The 18301-nt window shown below is 46.2% G+C and overlaps 1 protein-coding gene across 1 annotated transcript in view; it reads left to right on the top strand.

Annotated features, from left to right (window-relative positions):
• LOC144505017 (glutamate receptor 1-like) overlaps positions 1 to 5933 on the top strand; it is a 224252-nt gene extending 218319 nt beyond the window's left edge. Inside the window, exons 15-17 of the mRNA XM_078230666.1 lie at positions 2490 to 2661; positions 4058 to 4077; positions 5901 to 5933. Of these exons, the coding sequence (XP_078086792.1) occupies positions 2490 to 2661; positions 4058 to 4077; positions 5901 to 5933 (225 nt within the window). The remainder of the gene's footprint in view (positions 1 to 2489; positions 2662 to 4057; positions 4078 to 5900) is intronic.
• Positions 5934 to 18301: the final 12368 nt, after the last annotated feature.

The raw sequence follows: 18301 nt of genomic DNA on the forward strand, positions 1-18301 counted from the left end.
CATCCAACAGGTTTATTTGGTAGCAAAAGCCACTAGCTTTCGGAACAGGCTGTTCCTTCGTCAGGTGGGTGGGAGTTCTGATCACAAACAGGGCACAAAGACACAAACTCAATTTACATGAATAATGATTGGAATGTGAGTCTTTACAGCTAATCAAGTCTTAAAGGCACAGACAATGTGAGTGGAGGGAGCATTAAGCACAGGTTAAAGAGATGTGTATTGTCTCCAGACAGGACAGCTAGTGAGATTTTGCATATCCAGGCAAGTTGTGGTGACTGTGGGGAAGACTGGGTGTAGTGACTGTGTGAGGGAACTGTGTGTGGGAGGCTAAAGTGACTGAGTGCAGGGACTGTTCAGTTTGTAAAACCTGATTGACAAATTAATTCCATGGAGTAAAGAATCAGTGAAGACAAACAGACATGCTTCACTTACTGAAAGTGATGAGGAGGCTCCCTTAAATTGCACCAAGCACTGACTGGCACCCTCTCGAGGGTAAAACATGTCAGACTAACATCTCAGCCCCTCACGTACGGGATGGCACGGTGGCACAGGGTTAACAGTTCACGACACATGACAGCGCAGAGTCGCTGAGCAGAGACTGATAGCCAGGTTCCGCACACATGAGGACGGCCTCAACCGGGATATTGGGTTCATGGCACACTATCTGTAACCCCCACAACTTGCCTGGATGTGCAAAATCTCACTAGCTGTCCTGTCTGGAAACAATAGACATCGCTTTAACCTGTGCTTAATGCTCCCTCCACTCACATTGTCTGTACCTTTAAGACTTGATTAGCTGTAAAGACTCACATTCCAATCATTATTCTGTAAATTGAGTTTGCGTCTTTGTGCCCTGTTTGTGATCAGAACTCCCGCCCACCTGACGAAGGAACAGCCTGTTCCGAAGGCTAGTGGCTTTTGCTACCAAATAAACCTGTTGGACTTTAACCTGGTGTTGTTAGACTTCTTACTGTGTTTACCCCAGTCCAATGCCAGCATCTCCACATCATGATTCCCATAAATGACAGTGAGGAGTCGACACAATGTCAGAAAGCAGCGAGCTGGTCACTTTGTGCTTTCTTTTTAATTTTAAATAATTTGAATGGGAACCGGAGTGTCTCAGGATGGCTCCAGTTGAGGTTTAATGTGTCTCCAGTGGTTTGGTCGCCAATTTGGGCTGATCTTTAAAGCTAACTTGGACATCTCCACCCACAGGCGGGCAGGCATCAGATCAACAGCTCACTCATTAACTTGTGTGAATAATTCAAACAAAGTTATATTTTGCAAACCAATAGCTCGGGGCCACAGAAGTATCATAGAATCATAGAAATCCTACAGTGCACAAGGAGGCCATTCGGCCCATCAAGTCTGCACCAACAACAATCCCACCCAGGCCCTATCCCCGTAACCCCACATATTTACCCCATTAATCCCTCTAACCTACCAATCCTGGGAAACTAAGGGGCAATTTAACCTGGCCAAAGCACCTAACCCGCTCATCTATGGACTGTGGGAGGAAACCAGAGCACCCAGAGGAAACCCACGCAGACACGAGGAGAACATGCAAACTCCACACAGATAGTGACCCAAGATGGGAATCGAACCCAGGTCCCTAGAGCTGTGAAGCAGCAGTGCTAACCATTGTGCCACCGTGCCACCCCGTACGTGAGGGGCTGAGATGTTAGTCTGACATGTTTCACCCTCGAGAGGGTACCAGTCAGTGCTTGGTGAAATTTAAGGGAGCCTCCTCATCACTTTCAGTAAGTGAAGCATGTCTGTTTGTCTTCACTGATTCTTTACTCCATAGAATTAATTTGTCAATCAGGTTTTACAAACTGAACAGTCCCTGCACTCAGTGTCCCGCACAGTCCCCCACACTCAGTCTCTTTAGCCTCCCACACACAGCTCCCTCACACAGTCACTACACCCAGTCTTCCCCACAGTCACCACACTCCGTCTCCCCCACACTATCCCCGCACACTATCCCCCACACTCAGTCTCGCCAACACCGTCACTCGCAAACAGTCCCACATTCAATTCCCTGCAGTGCCCAAGAGACCTCCCCCATTTAGTGCCCGACAATGTTCCTGCGCACAGTCCCAGAATGATGTTTCATGGGAATACATGTGTCACTTTTAAATCCCCCCCAAAATGTCAGACTGTGCCAATAGTAAAAGCAGTGTGTCCTCTGGCTTCAGAAAGCAAGTTAGTGATTCAGATTAAGTGTATGGTATTTGTGAACTTGCCAGTGTGGGCTCGAGCTTGGCTTTCTGCATCCGAGTAAAATGGGTCAACCTATTGGCGTTCTTCCCTCATTTTCTTTCAATTTCTTCCCCCCCACCCACTCATTCCGTACAGTGAAGCTGCTGTCTCCTGGTTCCCATCATGGTTCAAAGCCAAGCTCAACCCAGAACTCAAGTTTTTCTTCTGTGTTTGTCTTGCTAAGAATCTATTCTGAGCAAACTTATCCTCTCCTTCACCTCATTCAGGACAAGACGAGTGCGCTGAGTCTGAGTAATGTAGCAGGGGTTTTCTACATTCTGATTGGTGGCCTCGGACTAGCGATGCTGGTGGCCTTGGTGGAGTTTTGTTACAAGTCGAGGACTGAAGCCACGCGAATGAAGGTGACAAATCATTCAGCAGCTTCTCACACAACCTCCTGACACAATTCAGGGGCTGGTGCAAGCCTACCAAAGTTGCAAAGTGTTTGGGACGGAAAGCGAATGGGATGAATGGGCTAACTTCTTTGGGGGTGTGAGATGGGTGTGAGACATCGCGAAGAGACCTGGGGGTGCGACAGGGAGCAGGTGATGAGGGGGTGAGATGGCTGGGTGGCGGGGGGAGGGAGGGAGGATGCTGAGACAGATGGAGGGATAGGTTGAGTTGGGGCAGCAGGGGTTTGGGAGGGGAAACTGCAATGAAGCACAAATGTTTATTTATTTGTCACAAGTAGGCTTACATTAACACTGCAATGGAGTTAGTGAAAATCCCCCTAGTCGCCACACTACGGCGCCTGTTCAGGTACATAGAACATAGAACATAGAAAGCCACAGCACAAACAGGCCCTTCGGCCCACAAGTTGCGCCGATCACATCCCCACCTCTAGGCCTATCTATAGCCCTCAATCCCATTAAATCCCATGTACTCATCCAGAAGTCTCTTAAAAGACCCCAACGAGTTTGCCTCCACCACCACCGACGTCAGCCGATTCCACTCACCCACCACCCTCTGAGTGAAAAACTTACCCCTGACATCCCCCCTGTACCTACCCCCCAGCACCTTAAACCTGTGTCCTCTCGTAGCAACCATTTCAGCCCTTGGAAATAGCCTCTGAGAGTCCACCCTATCCAGACCCCTCAACATCTTGTAAACCTCTATCAGGTCACCTCTCATCCTTCGTCTCTCCAGGGAGAAGAGACCAAGCTCCCTCAACCTATCCTCATAAGGCATGCCCCCCAATCCAGGCAACATCCTTGTAAATCTCCTCTGCACCCTTTCAATGGCTTCAACATCTTTCCTGTAATGAGGTGACCAGAACTGCGCGCAGTACTCCAAGTGGGGTCTAACCAGGGTCCTATAAAGCTGCAGCATTATCTCCCGACTCCTAAACTCAATCCCTCGATTAATGAAGGCTAGTACGCCATACGCCTTCTTGACCGCATCCTCCACCTGCGAGGCCGATTTAAGAGTCCTATGGACCCGGACCCCAAGGTCCTTCTGATCCTCTACACTGCGAAGAATGGTACCCTTCATTTTATACTGCTGCTCCATCCCATTGGATCTGCCAAAATGGATCACTACACACTTATCCGGGTTGAAGTCCATCTGCCACTTCTCCGCCCAGTCTTGCATTCTATCTATGTCTCGCTGCAACTTCTGACATCCCTCCAAACTATCCACAACACCACCTACCTTGGTGTCGTCAGCAAACTTACCAACCCATCCCTCCACTTCCTCATCCAGGTCATTTATGAAAATGACAAACAGCAAGGGTCCCAGAACAGATCCCTGGGGCACTCCACTGGTCACTGACCTCCATGCAGAGAAAGACCCCTCCACAGCCACTCTCTGCCTTCTGCAGGCAAGCCAGTTCTGGATCCACAAGGCAACAGCCCCTTGGATCCCATGCCCTCTCACTTTCTCAAGAAGTCTTGCATGGGGGACCTTATCGAACGCTTTGCTGAAGTCCATATAGACCACATCCACCGCTCTTCCTTCGTCAATGTGCTTGGTCACATTTTCAAAGAACTCAACCAGGCTCGTAAGGCACGACCTGCCCCTGACAAAGCCGTGCTGACTACTTTTGATCATACTAAACTTCTCTAGATGATCATAAATCCTGTCTCTCAGGATCCTCTCCATCAACTTACCAACCACTGAGGTTAGACTCACCGGTCGGTAATTTCCCGGGCTGTCCCTGTTCCCTTTCTTGAATATAGGGACCACATCCGCAATCCTCCAATCCTCCGGAACCTCTCCCGTCTCCATCGACGATGCAAAGATCATCGCCAAAGGCTCCGCAATCTCCTCCCTCGCCTCCCACAGTAACCTGGGGTACATCCCATCCGGTCCCGGCGACTTACCAACCTTGATGCCATTCAATAGTTCCAACACATCCTCTTTCTTTATGTCCACATGCTCGATCCTTTCTGTCCTCCGCAATCCAGCAGTACAACCACCCAGATCCCTTTCCACCGTGAATACCGAGGTAAAGTATTCATTAAGCACCTCCGCCATTTCTAACGGTTCCGCACAAACTTTTCCCCCTTCACCTTTTAAGGGTCCTATGCCTTCACATCTCATCCTTTTACTCTTGACATATTTGTAGAAAGCCTTGGGATTCTCCTTAATCTTACCCGCCAAGGTCTTCTCATGACCCCTTCTCGCTCTCCTAATTTCCTTCTTAAGCTCCTTCCTACATCGCGTATACTCCTCTAAATCCTTAACGCCTCCTAGCTCTCTGAACCTTCTGTACGCCTCTCTTTTCTTATTCACCAGGTTCATCACAACCTTCGTGCACCACGGTTCCCGTACCCTACCAACACCCCCCTGTCTCATCGGAACGTTGTCATGCAGAGCTCCAGACAAACATTCCTTGAAAATCCTCCACTTTCCTTCGGTACTTTTCCCCAAGAATGCCTCCTTCCAATTTACCCGTCTAATTTCCTCCCTGATGACACTGTATTTCCCTTTACTCCAGAGAAACACTTTCCTAGCCTGCCTGACCCTATCTCTTTCCAATGCTATCGTGAAGGAGATAGAATTATGATCGCTATCCCCAAGATGCTCACCCACCGAGAGATCCTCCACCTGTCCAGGTTCATTAGCCAGCACCAGATCAAGAACAGCCTCTCCTCTAGTAGGCTTATCCACATACTGTGTCAGGAAACTCTCCTGGACACACCTAACAAACTCCTCTCCATCCAAACCCCTAGCCCTAGGGATATTCCAATCTATGTTTGGGAAATTAAAATCTCCCATCACGACAACTCTGTTATTCCTACATCTCTCCAGGATCTGTTTCCCCATCTGCTCCTCAACATCTCTGTTACTATTGGGCGGCCTATAGAAAACACCCAGCAAAGTTACCGACCCCTTCCTGTTCCTAACCTCCACCCACAGAGATTCCGTAGTCAGTCCCTCCACGGCGTCCACCTTCTCTACAGCCGTGACACTATCCCTGATCAACAGTGCCACTCCCCCCCCTCTCTTGCCTCCCTCCCTGTCCTTCCTGAAACATCTAAAACCCGGCACCTGAAGCACCCAGTCCTGTCCCTGAGACATCCAAGTCTCCGTAATGGCCACCACATCACAATTCGAAGCAGCAATACACGCTCCAAGCTCATCCACTTTATTCACTACACTCCTGGCATTAAAATAGACACATCTCAGACCTTCAGCCTGAGCACTTCCCTTCTCCCTCACTCGTCTAACCTCCCTCTTACCCTGTCTACATTCCTTATCTATTTGCGAGCTAACCTCCTCGCTCTCAGTCCCCTCATTTCGATTCCCTCCCCCCAACCTTTCTAGTTTAAAGTCTCACCAGTAGCCTTAGCCAACCATCCCGCCAGGATATTGGTCCCCCTGGGATTCAAGTGCCACCCGTCTTTTTTAAACAGGTCACACCTGCCCCTAAAGAGGTCCCAATGATCCAAGTACCCAAATCCTTGTCCCTTGCTCCAGTCCCTCAGCCACGCATTAATTCTCCACCGATTCCTGTTCTCACTCTCCCGCGGCACAGGCAGCAATCCCGAGATTACTACCTTTGCATTCCTCTTTCTCAGCTGTCTACCCAACTCCCTATATTCTCTTTTCACTGAGGGAGAATTTAGCACGGCCAATCCACCTAACCAGCACATCTTTCGGACTGTGGGAAGACACCGGAGCACCCGGAGGAAACACAGACACAGGGAGAACATGCAGACTCCACACAGACAATGACCCAAGCCGGGAATCGAACCTGGGTCCCTGGTGCTGTGAGGCAGCAGTGCTAACCACTGTGCCACCGTGCCGCCCGAAATGGATGTGACCGGGTGGGGTTGGTTGGGGGGGGGTTATAGAGTGGGGAATGGAGCATGATATACGGATGAATCAATGGGAGGATGGGACAGGGGATGTGGGCACAGAAATGGGACAGAGGAGCTTGGGATGAGGGGGCGGTGGGGGGTGGAAGGGATTGGAAGGAGGGTGTGGGAAGATAGAACAAACCGAGTTTAATTCCGGCCTTGGGCTACTGTGTGTGCAGTCCATACATTCTCCCTGTGTCTGCGCAGGTTTCCTCTGGGTGCTCCGGTTTCCTCCCATACTCCAAAGATGTGGTGGTTGGATGTATTGGCCGATCTAAATTGCTCCTTAGTTTCCTAAAATGTATAGGTTAGGGGGATTAGCAGGGTAAATGTGCTGGATTACAGGAAAGGGGCCTGGGCCGGATGCTCTGTTGGAGAGTTAGTGCAGATACGATGGGCTGAAGGACCTCCTTTTGCACCGTGGGGATATGATGATACTATTTACAATAACAGTACATCACAGGAACAGGCCCTTCGGCCCACCAAGTCTGTGCCGACATGGATGCCTCTCCAATCTAATATTTTCTTGCCTCTACTTGGTCAATATCCCTCTATTCGCTCCCTGTTCATGTATCCCTCCAGATGCCTCTTGAACATTGTTGTAGAATCTGCTTCCACCACCTCCTCTGGCTGGCAGCACGTTCCAGGCATTCGCCACTCTGTGTGAAAAACTTGCCCCTCACATATCTTTTAAACCTTCCCCCTCTCACTCACAACCTATGCCCCAAGTACAAAGAACAAAGAAAATTACAACACAGGAACAGGCCTATCGGCCCTCCAAGCCTGTACTGACCATGCTGCCCGACTGAACTAAAACCCCCTACCCTTCCAGGGACACATCCCTCTCTTCCCATCCTACTCATGTATTTGTCAAGACACCCCTTAAAAGTCACTATCGTATCTGCTTCCACTACTTCCCCAGCAGCGAGTTCCAGGCACCCACCACCTTCTGTGTAAAAAAAAAAAACTTGCCTCGTGCATCTCCTTTAAACCTTGCCTCTCGCACCTTAAACCTATGCCCACTAGTAATTGACTCTTCCACCCTGGGAAAAAGCCTCTGACTATCCACTCTGTCCATGCCCCTCATAATCTTGTAGACCTCTATGAGGTCGCCCCTCAACCTCTGTCATTCCAGTGAGAATAAACCAAGTTTCTCCAACCTCTCCTCATAGCTAATGCCCTCCATACCAGGCAACATCCTGGTCAATCTTTTCTGTAGCCTCTCCAAAGCCGCCACCCCCTTCTGGTAGTGTGGCGACTAGAATTGAACACTATATTCCAAGTGCGGCCTAACTAAAGTTCTATAAAGCTGCAACATGACAAATGAGTAATTGACCCTTCAACCCTGGGAAAAAGACGCTGACTATCCACTCTATCCAAGCCTGTCATAATCTTGTAAATCTCTATCCGGTTCCCCCCTCAGCCTCCGACGCTCCAATGAAAACAATCCAAGTTAGTTCAACCTTTCTTCATCGCCCATATCCTCCAAACCAGGGAACAAAGGGTATGAGATGGATCAAATTGGGATAGAGGGGTTTACAAGATGAGGAGGCTGTGACATACTAGTAATGTCACTGGACTAAAAATTAGCCCAGGCTAATGCCCCACTGACACAGGTTCAAATCCCACCATCCAAATGAATCAAAAAAATCTACAATGAAAGGTAGCCTCAGTAATGGTGGCCATGAAATTATCATTGATTGTCATAAAAACCCATCTGGCTTACTAATGTCCTTCAGGAAAGGAAATCTGCGTCCTTACCTGGCCTGGCCTACATGGGACTCCAGACTAAAAGAAACTTGGTTGATTCCTAACTGCACTCAAAGGGCAATTAGGAATGGGCAAAAAATGCTGACAATGCCAGCGGCATCCACATCTCATGAAAGAATGAATTAAACGAAAAATGACGAGGGGTAATCCTGAGGGATTTTCGCAGTAACTCCATTGCGGTGTTAATGTAAGCCTACTTGTGACACTAATAAATAAACTTTAAAAACTTAAAACTGATTTACTCTCACACGGCTCCTGCCAGCTTCGTAAGGTTAACATCTGGGCATAAAACGGTCTCCTCATTGCTAACATCTCTTTTACTCTGTAGTTCTGGGATTCTGGGTGGAATTCTCCGGCCCTGCTGGTCTAAAAGCCAGAAATTCCCGCCCGACTATCAATGGGGTTTCACATTCTCCACAACCCGCTCACTAAAATTCCAGTGACAGGCAGGTTGTGGAGAATTCCAGCCTCTGTGCCTGGCACCAGCATTCCATTACCCTCCCTCCCCCCGACCCAATGAAGTAAAAAAACATCAACCCAGCGATAACCGGGTGCAAGGCCTAGTCACTGCTGCAATTAACAAGTTGTAATTTATCAATGAATCAGAGGCCAGAAGGTTCACTGATGTGGGACTAGAACCAGCACATGGGTTCAAAGCTTGCTATTAAAAGGCATGTCTTTGGCTGTACAGATGGATCTCAGCTCCTGAATCAGTCTTTGCTTTGGATACAATGCAGTGTGTAAGAGGCAGAGAATAATAGACCCAGGCACACAGCTGAGATGCACAGGTGATTCCCCTCCCTCAGAAAAACGCTCCGTTCACTTTGCATTTAAATATAATCGTTGTGAAAAGCTTATGTGAAGAACAAATTGCAGCAAAATCTGCTCCAGGGAGCTCAATAACAATTAGTAAAGCTCATTCATATCACGTGGAGTGCTACACACAGCAGCCCCCAGAGTTCATGTGGTTCCGATTCTCCACCTCTCATTTATAATTGATCCTCGTTTACCAGACAGCTGTCTCCTTCTGTCACAGAAAATGCCTAATCTTCTCCCCGGGTACTCATTCCAATTACCTCTAATTATATTTCCCTGCGATTTCATTAAATCAGATTTTAATCTGCCTGATGCATGGGTGAATTGGAGCCATTCTCTCGCACAGAGGCATTCCAGATACTGTGGTGAAAAATCACCATTTATGACTTGGATTTTACTATTGCAAGAACTCCATAAATCCTTCCAGGAGATCCTCATGGCCTCTCTGGATTGGGAGTCACTGTCGCTCCCCAGGTATCCCAACTCCACATTTACTGGAACCCAGTTTGCCCATCCTCCAGCCCCCACTCACAGGAACCCAACAAACTCTTCACGGTAAAGAATCCAACCGGCCAATCTCCAGGGAACTCAGATCACCTTCTTCCCACCCGGACATTGCTCGCTCGCTCCCCCAACCTGATATTCCCTCTGTATTCCTGACAGTTTATTTTCCATTCCCAACTTTTATTCCAAGTCCTGAGATCCAGGAGGTTTCCTGCTGAGGGAATTAACTTTGGGATCCAAGCACTCCAGACTTTGGGATGCCATAGTAGGGCGGCATGGTGGCGCAGTGGTTAGCACTGCTGCCTCACAGCGCCAGGGACCTAGGTTCAATTCCCGGCTTGGGTCACTGTCTGTGCGGAGTCTGCATCTTCTCTCCGTGTCTGCGTGGGTTTCCTCCGGGTGCGCCAGTTTCCTTCCACTGTCCGAAAGACGTGCTGATTAGGAGCATTGGCCATGCTAAATTCTTCCTCCATGTACCCAAACAGGCACCAGAGTATGGATTTCACAGTAACTTGATTGCAGTGTTAATGTAAGCCTACTTGCGACACAATAAAACTAAAAAAAACAAAGAGTCTGTGGTTACGTCAGTTGTGTTATGCATAAGTTGGTGGGTTCAATCCAGCCAGTAATCCTTAACTCTTGGTTACTGATTCCGTTATCTTATCTGGTACTTGCTCTCTTTCTCTCAGCAGCTTTCAATAAGTGAAGCGATGAGGACTGCGGAGAGAGTCCCAGCACAAGGGGGCACCGGAGAGAACGGGCGCCTCGTAACCCACGACTACAGCAAGTCCATGCAGACCTTACCCCGCATGAGCCATACAAGTGGAATGAGCCTCGGCGCGACTGGGATCTCATAACGCCACCAAGCGACGCCGCAAAAACAACCCAGGAATGGCTCAGTGAACTGAACAAACAAAGTTATGGGGACTTTTTAAAAATAACAATCTTCAATTAAGGAAATCTTTAAAATTGTTGCAAAATATTGTAAAGCTGCAATAATTGGGAGGAGGACTCTTGAGAGTAAGATCTATATCAAACTATTCCGCGTGGGAGCAGAACTGTGTCTGTTTATCTTCGGTGGCCCATTTCTTTCTAGTTGGTGTTTAGTATTTCTGACAGGAATCACGGTCTGGCATTAACTGCTGTGTCTGACGGAGTTAGTCACAGAGCATCTCATTCCCACTGATCGCTAATCCGCTCGCGGTACACTTTCCAACTCTCGGACAATTCATAAATATTCTAACTGCATTCGCTCCTGTTTTACTATATTCAGCAGCGAGATATAAAGGGCAAGGAGCTCATTAATAGATAAAGAACAAACCAGAATATATTGCTGGGGGGAGGACGGGGGGCGGGGGGATGCTGTTAAGAATAGGAAAATGAAGGGAAGAATGAAGTAAACTAAAGGAATGCAATGATGCTGAGAGGGAGGGATGCCAGTGATCTTGTGCTGATTTGAAGTTTTGCTTTTATCAAAGCTTTCAGATAATTACAAAATGTCAAGAAAATGAAGGTCCTGACTTTAAATATTAAACACAGCTTCTTAAGGTCATTGTTTACTTCAAGTGACTTTGCTGAATATTATTTCAGATCACCCTTAAAGAGACAAAACGTGTTAAGTTTTCAACAACATTGCCTAATGAAGCAGTATTTCTGTCTCTGTGTAGGATTCTCTCTTGTTAGGTAGTTGCTATTTGCTGTTACATGCTGTGAATTGTGCATCAGCTTTTACAGCTCGTCATTGGTGGAAATGTTTGTTTCTGTGTTTCTAGAGACTCATTTAACAGTTAACCATCTGTTAGCAGGCACAGGGCCGAGAGATGGACAACAGGCTAACAACAGATGTCATTCCAAACACTCCATGGTCTCAGCTGCACTTTGGAGTGGTTTAAAACAGTTTTATATAATTGTTTGTACAAGGACATTAAACTAAATATACATTATAACTGCCTCTTTTGATGTCTGGAAATTGGAACAAATGCTTCGTCTAATCGGATGGAGAAATAGTAAGGCAGTAATGTGTGCAAGCATATCATTAATGTCTATCACACACATTTATAATGTCTTATATTATTCATCTTAAAATATAGCTTATATTTTAAGGTGTGTGTGTACATATGTATATGAAATTATCTTAAGATAATATATCTTATATTATCTATGAATCAATTCATAGAAACATTGCATTGTATAATAAGCACAGAAGAAGGACATTTCAGCCATCATGTCTGCGCTAGAATTTTACTAAAGCTATACAATTCTTTCCCCTCCCCCTTCTCTTTCCCCATTACCCCTTGTTCAGGACCAAATCACGATGGCACAGTGGTTAGCACTGCTGCCTCACAGCGCCAGAGACTTGGATTTGATTCTCGGCTTGGGTCACTGTCTGAGCAGAGTCTGCACGTTCTCCCCGTGTCTGCATGGGTTTCCTCTGGGTGCTCCAATTTCCTCCCACATTCCAAAAGACATGCTGGTTAGGTGCATTGGCCATGTTAAATTTTCCCTCAGTGTACCCGAACAGGCGCCGGAGTGTGGCAACTGGGAGATTTTCACAGTAACTTCATTGCAGTGTTAATGTAAGCCTACTTGTGACTCATAAATAAACTTTAACTTTACAAATCAGAAACTCCAAGGTATGTTATGGAATTAACTTAGCCCCAACCTTTTACATTTTTGGCTTAAGGGTGGGCATAAGGCGTTTCACTCCAGGTATGATTCAATTGATCCACTAGGAAGTTTTTATTAAAACAAACTTTATTTTTAACAACAAAGTTAAAATGTAACAAAAGGAATTAGCATAACGTTTACCAATTGGAAATACTTCAACAGGACAAAGTATAATTCTTAACAGCTAGGTAGCTCCAAAGTTCCAATGTAAGCAGTATCCTCATAGGCGTATTTTGCAATTTGCACAAAAACAGATATGCTCACATTGGTGCAACATTTCCAGCCCTTTAACCCCTCTGGGCAGATACAGAAAGACACTTATATTCTGACTCTCATGCAGCAACCTCCAAAGAAAGATCCACTCCCAAACAGCAGAATCTCAGAATAAGAGACTTATTTTCTGGCAGATTCCAGTCTCCAAATCCAGGGAGAAAGAAAGGCACTGCTCTCTAACAATTCCAAGCAACATCTCAGCTTGGTTTCTCTATGTAAGTCTAGCGTCACCCCGTCACCTGATTTTTCTGTCAATCAACCTAATCAAATCCTACTCTGCAAAACCCCAGGGGAAAACACTAAAATAACAGAATAACATTAGCCCAGATTAAAGCAAAGTTCTAGCAATTAGGACCAATTATGCTGCTGCAGTAACAGCAGAGGCTGCCGGTTACAGACCACTGTTAGAAAGGCTGTTAAAAAAAGTCTTGCACAGAAACATGACAAGTACATTCCTTAAAGACACAGTATTGTCACACCTGCAAATGTTTCCTCCACAGGAATTTAGTGACTATGGAATCTTTTACCATAACCCTGCCCCCATCTCCCTCCCCTCCCCATTCCAGATCGTAGCAATTAGTTGCTTCACAATTGCTTCACAATTATTCATCTCCCCTGTTTCTTTTTGCCAATAGCCTGAATTCTGTGTCCTCTGATTACCCACTAGAAATGGTTTCTCTACATGTGATTTCTCAAAACCCTTCATCATTTGAAATACCTTTATTTAATCTCCCCTTAATATCCTGGCTCTAAGGAGAATAACCCCAGTTTCTCCAGTCACTCCACATATCAGAACTTTCTCAGCCCTCGTGGTATTCCAGTAATCCTCACCACCTGCAGCTTCTCCAAATCTTTGACATCCTTCCAAAAGACTGCTACCCAGATTTGGCCGCAAACTCCAGCTGATGCCTAACCAATGATTTATAAAGGTTTAAATTGATATGATTCTTTTGCTTTTGCACTGCGTGCCTCTATTTATAAATCTCCTGTCAGACTGTAAAGGGAAGTTTTTGCCATTATAACTTCCTTTTTCTCATAATAATGGAGCTAGTCTATGTAAACATGTCATATGGCAATTATCTCCTCCCCCCAGTGGTGGCACTGCAGTGCCTTAGCATTGTATCTCTCCAAACAATTAGCACCTCTTGCCAAACTGACATATTTTTGTTGTTAATCTACAGATATTAATAAATAACATCAGAGTATTATTAAAAAAGAATACATGACTCTAAAATGAAGACTGAATAACTTCCGCACTTCATATCAACGACTTCAGCTAAACACCCCATTTAGCTTCTCTCCCTGTGAACGACATCACAGGAAATAGATTAATAGCTGAATTAAGACTCTTTAATCTTAATGTTACATGACTCTGAATATTGCGGCTGTCCTTAGTCAGTTCCCTATCTTATTAAACCACAAGTGCAAATCACTGACTCGAATGAATGTTAAATTCTTGAACATTTGAAACTAACATCCAATAAATGATTTAATTTTAATCATTGTTACTTGGAGGGGGTGAGGTGGACACATTCGTCCTGCAGAATCATTACACTGATTATTTAAATGGAGAAAAACTGCAGAAAGCTGTAACACAAGGGAACTTGAAGGCACGAAACACAGAAAGCTAGCACATGGGTGCAGCAGGTAATCAGGAAGGCTAACGGAATGTTAGCCCCTATTTCAAGGGGGTTGGAGTATAAGAGTAGGGAAGTCTTGCCGCAACTGTATAAGGTACTGGTGAGACCACATCTGGGGCTCTGTAAGGAGTTTGGGTCCCCTTATTTAAGGAAAGGTATTATTACCTTGGTGACTGTTCAGAGAAGATTTCTAATGATGATCCCCGCTATGGAGGGATTGTCTTACGTGGAAAGATTAAACAGGTTCGGACTCTACTCATTGGAATTTAGAAGAATGAGAGGTGATCTTGTTGAGACATATAGGATTCTTCAGGGGCTTGACACGGTAAATGCTGAGAGGATGTTTCCCCTCATGGAATCATAGAATCATGGAAGCCCTACAGTGCAGAAAGAGGCCATTTGGCCCATCGAGTCTGCACCGATCACAATCCCATCCGGGCCCTACCCCCATATCCCTACATATTTTACCCGCTAATCCCTCTAACCTACACACCTCAGGACACTAAGGGGCAATTTTAGCATGGCCAATCAACCTAACCCGCACATTTTTGGACTGTGGGAGGAAATTGGAGCACCCGGAGGAAACCCACGCAGACACGAGGAGAATGTGCAAACTCCACACAGACTCTCCCTGATGGGAGAGCCTAGGGCCAGAGGGCATTGTCTCAGAATAAAGGGGTGCCAATTTAAGACTGAGGTGAGGAGGAATTTCTTCTCAGAGAGTTGTGAGTCTTTGGAACTCCTTGCCACAGAGAGCTGTGGGGACAGATTCTTTGTGTATATTTAAGGCTGAGAAAGATTTTTGATCAGTAAGGGAATCAAGGGTTATGGGGAAAGGGCAGGAAAGTGGACATGAAGAATGTGTGATCAGCCATGATCCTATTGAATGGTGGAGTGGGCTTGAGGGGCTGAATGGCCTACCCCTATTCCTATTTCTTCTGGTTTTATAATTGTCAATTTACTCAGGCACACAAGTGAATCTCCATACTATGTGAGACTGTAATTGTCCCCTCCTTCACGCCTCTCTCCCCACCCCCTCCACCTCCGACCTTTCCCCTCCCTTAGTTTATTTTCCCTCAGTCTCTCCTCCCTGGCCTTGCCTCTCTCAATCTTCCCTCAATCTCCACTCCCTCAGTCTCCCTTCTCCATTCCTCCATCAGCCTAGCCTCCCCTCCATTGAACCCACCCATGAGATCCCCTCCCTTCCAGAGATTGTTGAATTCCCAGACTTGATTACTGTGGAGTATGCTTTCACTTTCACTGCTCATAGGACTGAATCACAGAATAGTGGTGCCTGACATCATGCGGAAAAGCCAGTCATCATTTCAATGCCTCGTCAGTGACGTTTTAACATAGCCAGATCCTTATCATTTTGCTTTTGGCCATCCAATCAACAGCAGAGTGTGTGTTGACTCTCATAACTGGATCTCAGTACTGGTAAAAGTCAATCCGAAAATGGGTTGCAAACAAGAGAAGGTAGGATATGATAATTGATTGAGAAAGCCTCTCTTCAGAGACGCCTTCTTTGACAGGCTGCTTGAGTCAATGAGGAGCAGGAGGCAGATACTCTTGCTCAACAATAGGAGGAAAGAACCTGACGATACAACCAAGATGGCTTGGCTGGAGGTTACCAAGGAGATTAGTATCACGTTTGCTGCAGAAAGTGCTTTAATGACCTGACCAGGTCAGGGAAGGTGTGTATAGCTGCACATTCACCTGCATCCTGCTATGCACATCCCCAGTCTACCTTGCCATCCTCAGATCCACTTACCTTGCAAGCACACTCACCTTTCTCTGTCTGTGCACTTCCTCATATCTCCAGCTGTCCACTCACCTTCATCCTTGTACAGTTTGCTACCTTCCCCCAAGAGGCACCCTCTTCAAAGGGCTGAACACACGCCGCCATACTCTCTTTGGGTAAAACATGTGAATAACTTATCAAAGTAATCTGTCCCCACAGCTCTCTAGCGGCAAGGAGTTCCAAAGACTCACAACTCTCTGAGAGAAGAAATTCCTCCTCATCTCAGTCTTAAAGGGACACTGCAATAAGAATGAACTCTTAAAGGAAACTTAAAAAGTTAAATTAAGATATAGTTCTGGGGGTTAATGATGGAACCCCAGACCCTGCCCACCAAATTGGCTGAATCTAACCTGAATTATCCAGGATCTGTACTGATCACAGTTTCTCAGTTTAATGTGATTGAGCGTACACAATGTCAGAGATTTCATTACACTCATTAAACACAACTACACGATTCAGACTAAAATAGCAATATTTATGCAAAATGAACACAATCTCGTTCTCACCTGCAGTCACATTGTTCCCAGCATTGCAACAGGAAGGGGAAGCCTAAGAAAACAATTTATAAATTAATAATGTCAATAAAACCAAATTTATCCTGCAAATCATGTCGCTGGGAGTTCCCCATCTCCCCATCACCAGTAGCCAGGATTGTCAAAGCACCAATCACCTCCAATGCCTTCTCCTCTTATCCAGTGGAGTAAGAAATCTGAAGAGGGCCAACTCTGGCTCTCTCACATTCTCACTCGTATTTTTCTGGTTATAATCCTGAGATCACTACCTTTGAGGTCCGACTTCTCAATTTGCTTCCTAGCTCCCTATATCCTGATTTTAGGATCTCATCCACAGGCTTCCATGGAAGGTGGAGACTGTGTGCTCCCTCTCCAATGATACCCAGCCGCGAGGAGGTCAAAGAATGCGTGTGAGAATGGGAGAGAGCCAGAGCTGGTCCTCTACAGATTCCTCACTCCACTGGGTAAGAGGAGAAGGAACTGGAGGTGATCGGTGCTTTAACAATCCTGGCCATTAATCATGGGGAGACAGGGAACTCTCAGCGACATGATTACAGGGTAATTTTGCTTTTATTGACATTATTACTTTATAAATTGCTTGCTTAGGCTTTCCCTTCCTGTCACCGTGCAGGGAGCAATGTGACTGCAGGTGAGAATGAGATTGTGTCCATTTTGCATAAATATTGCTATTTTAGTCTGAATCGAGTAGTTATGTTTCATGAGTGTAATGAAACCTCTGACATCCGTGCGCTCTCAATCAGTACAGATCCTGAATAATTCAGGTTAGTTTCAGACAATTAATCTGCAGTGAATGCTGACACAAGCACAGGTCACTGTTGTGACAGAAACTCATTTCCCTTCAGTTTAATAGAAGGTAAGGGTGGCACAGTGGCACAGTGGTTGGCACTGCTGCCTCACAGTGCCAGGGATCCGGGTTTGATTCCCGGCTTCGGTCACTGTCTGTGTGGAGTTTGCACATTCTCCCCATGTCTGTATGGGTTTCCTCCGGGTCTTCTAGTTTCCTCCCACAGTCCAAAGGATGTGTGGGTTAGGTGGATTGGCCAAGCTAAATTGCCACTAATTATCAAGGGAACTAGCTAGAGTAAATGCATAGGGATAGGGCCTGGGTGGGATTGTGGTCGGTGCAGGTGTGATGGGCCGAATGGCCTCCTTCTGCATTCTATAAATTATTTCTGACAACCTCATTGGTTCTTATTTAGCCCAGTGTAAAATAAGAAAGCTCCCTTTTCTTCATTATTATGGGTATCAAACTCTAGGACTTTCCCCTCTCCCTCTCTGCCTCTCACTCTTACGCATCTCACTTTTCCTCTTCCACTTGCTCTTGCTCTTTTCTCTCCGATCTATAATCTCTCCTTGTTTCACTCAGTCTCACTTCCTTCCTTGTGCTGGGATCAAGGATGTCTCAGAGCAGTTGCAGGACATCCTGAAGTGGAGGTGGGTGGGGGGAGAGGGGAGAAAGGGTGAACAGCCAGTGGTCGTGTTACACATTGGTACAAATGACATAGGTAAAAAACGGATGAGATCCTAAAAGCAGAATATAGCGAGCTAGGAAGCAAATTGAGAAGTCGGACCTCAAAGGTAGTTATCTCAGGATAACTACCAGTGCCATGTGCTAGTCAGAATAGAAACAGCAGGATATAGAGGATGGATACATTACTGAAAAGATGGTGTGAGGGGCAGGGTTTCAAATTCTTGGAGCATTGGGACCGGTTCTGGGAGAATCTTCCCAAT

This window comes from Mustelus asterias, chromosome 16, assembly GCF_964213995.1.
Source record: "Mustelus asterias chromosome 16, sMusAst1.hap1.1, whole genome shotgun sequence".
NCBI lineage: Eukaryota > Metazoa > Chordata > Chondrichthyes > Carcharhiniformes > Triakidae > Mustelus > Mustelus asterias.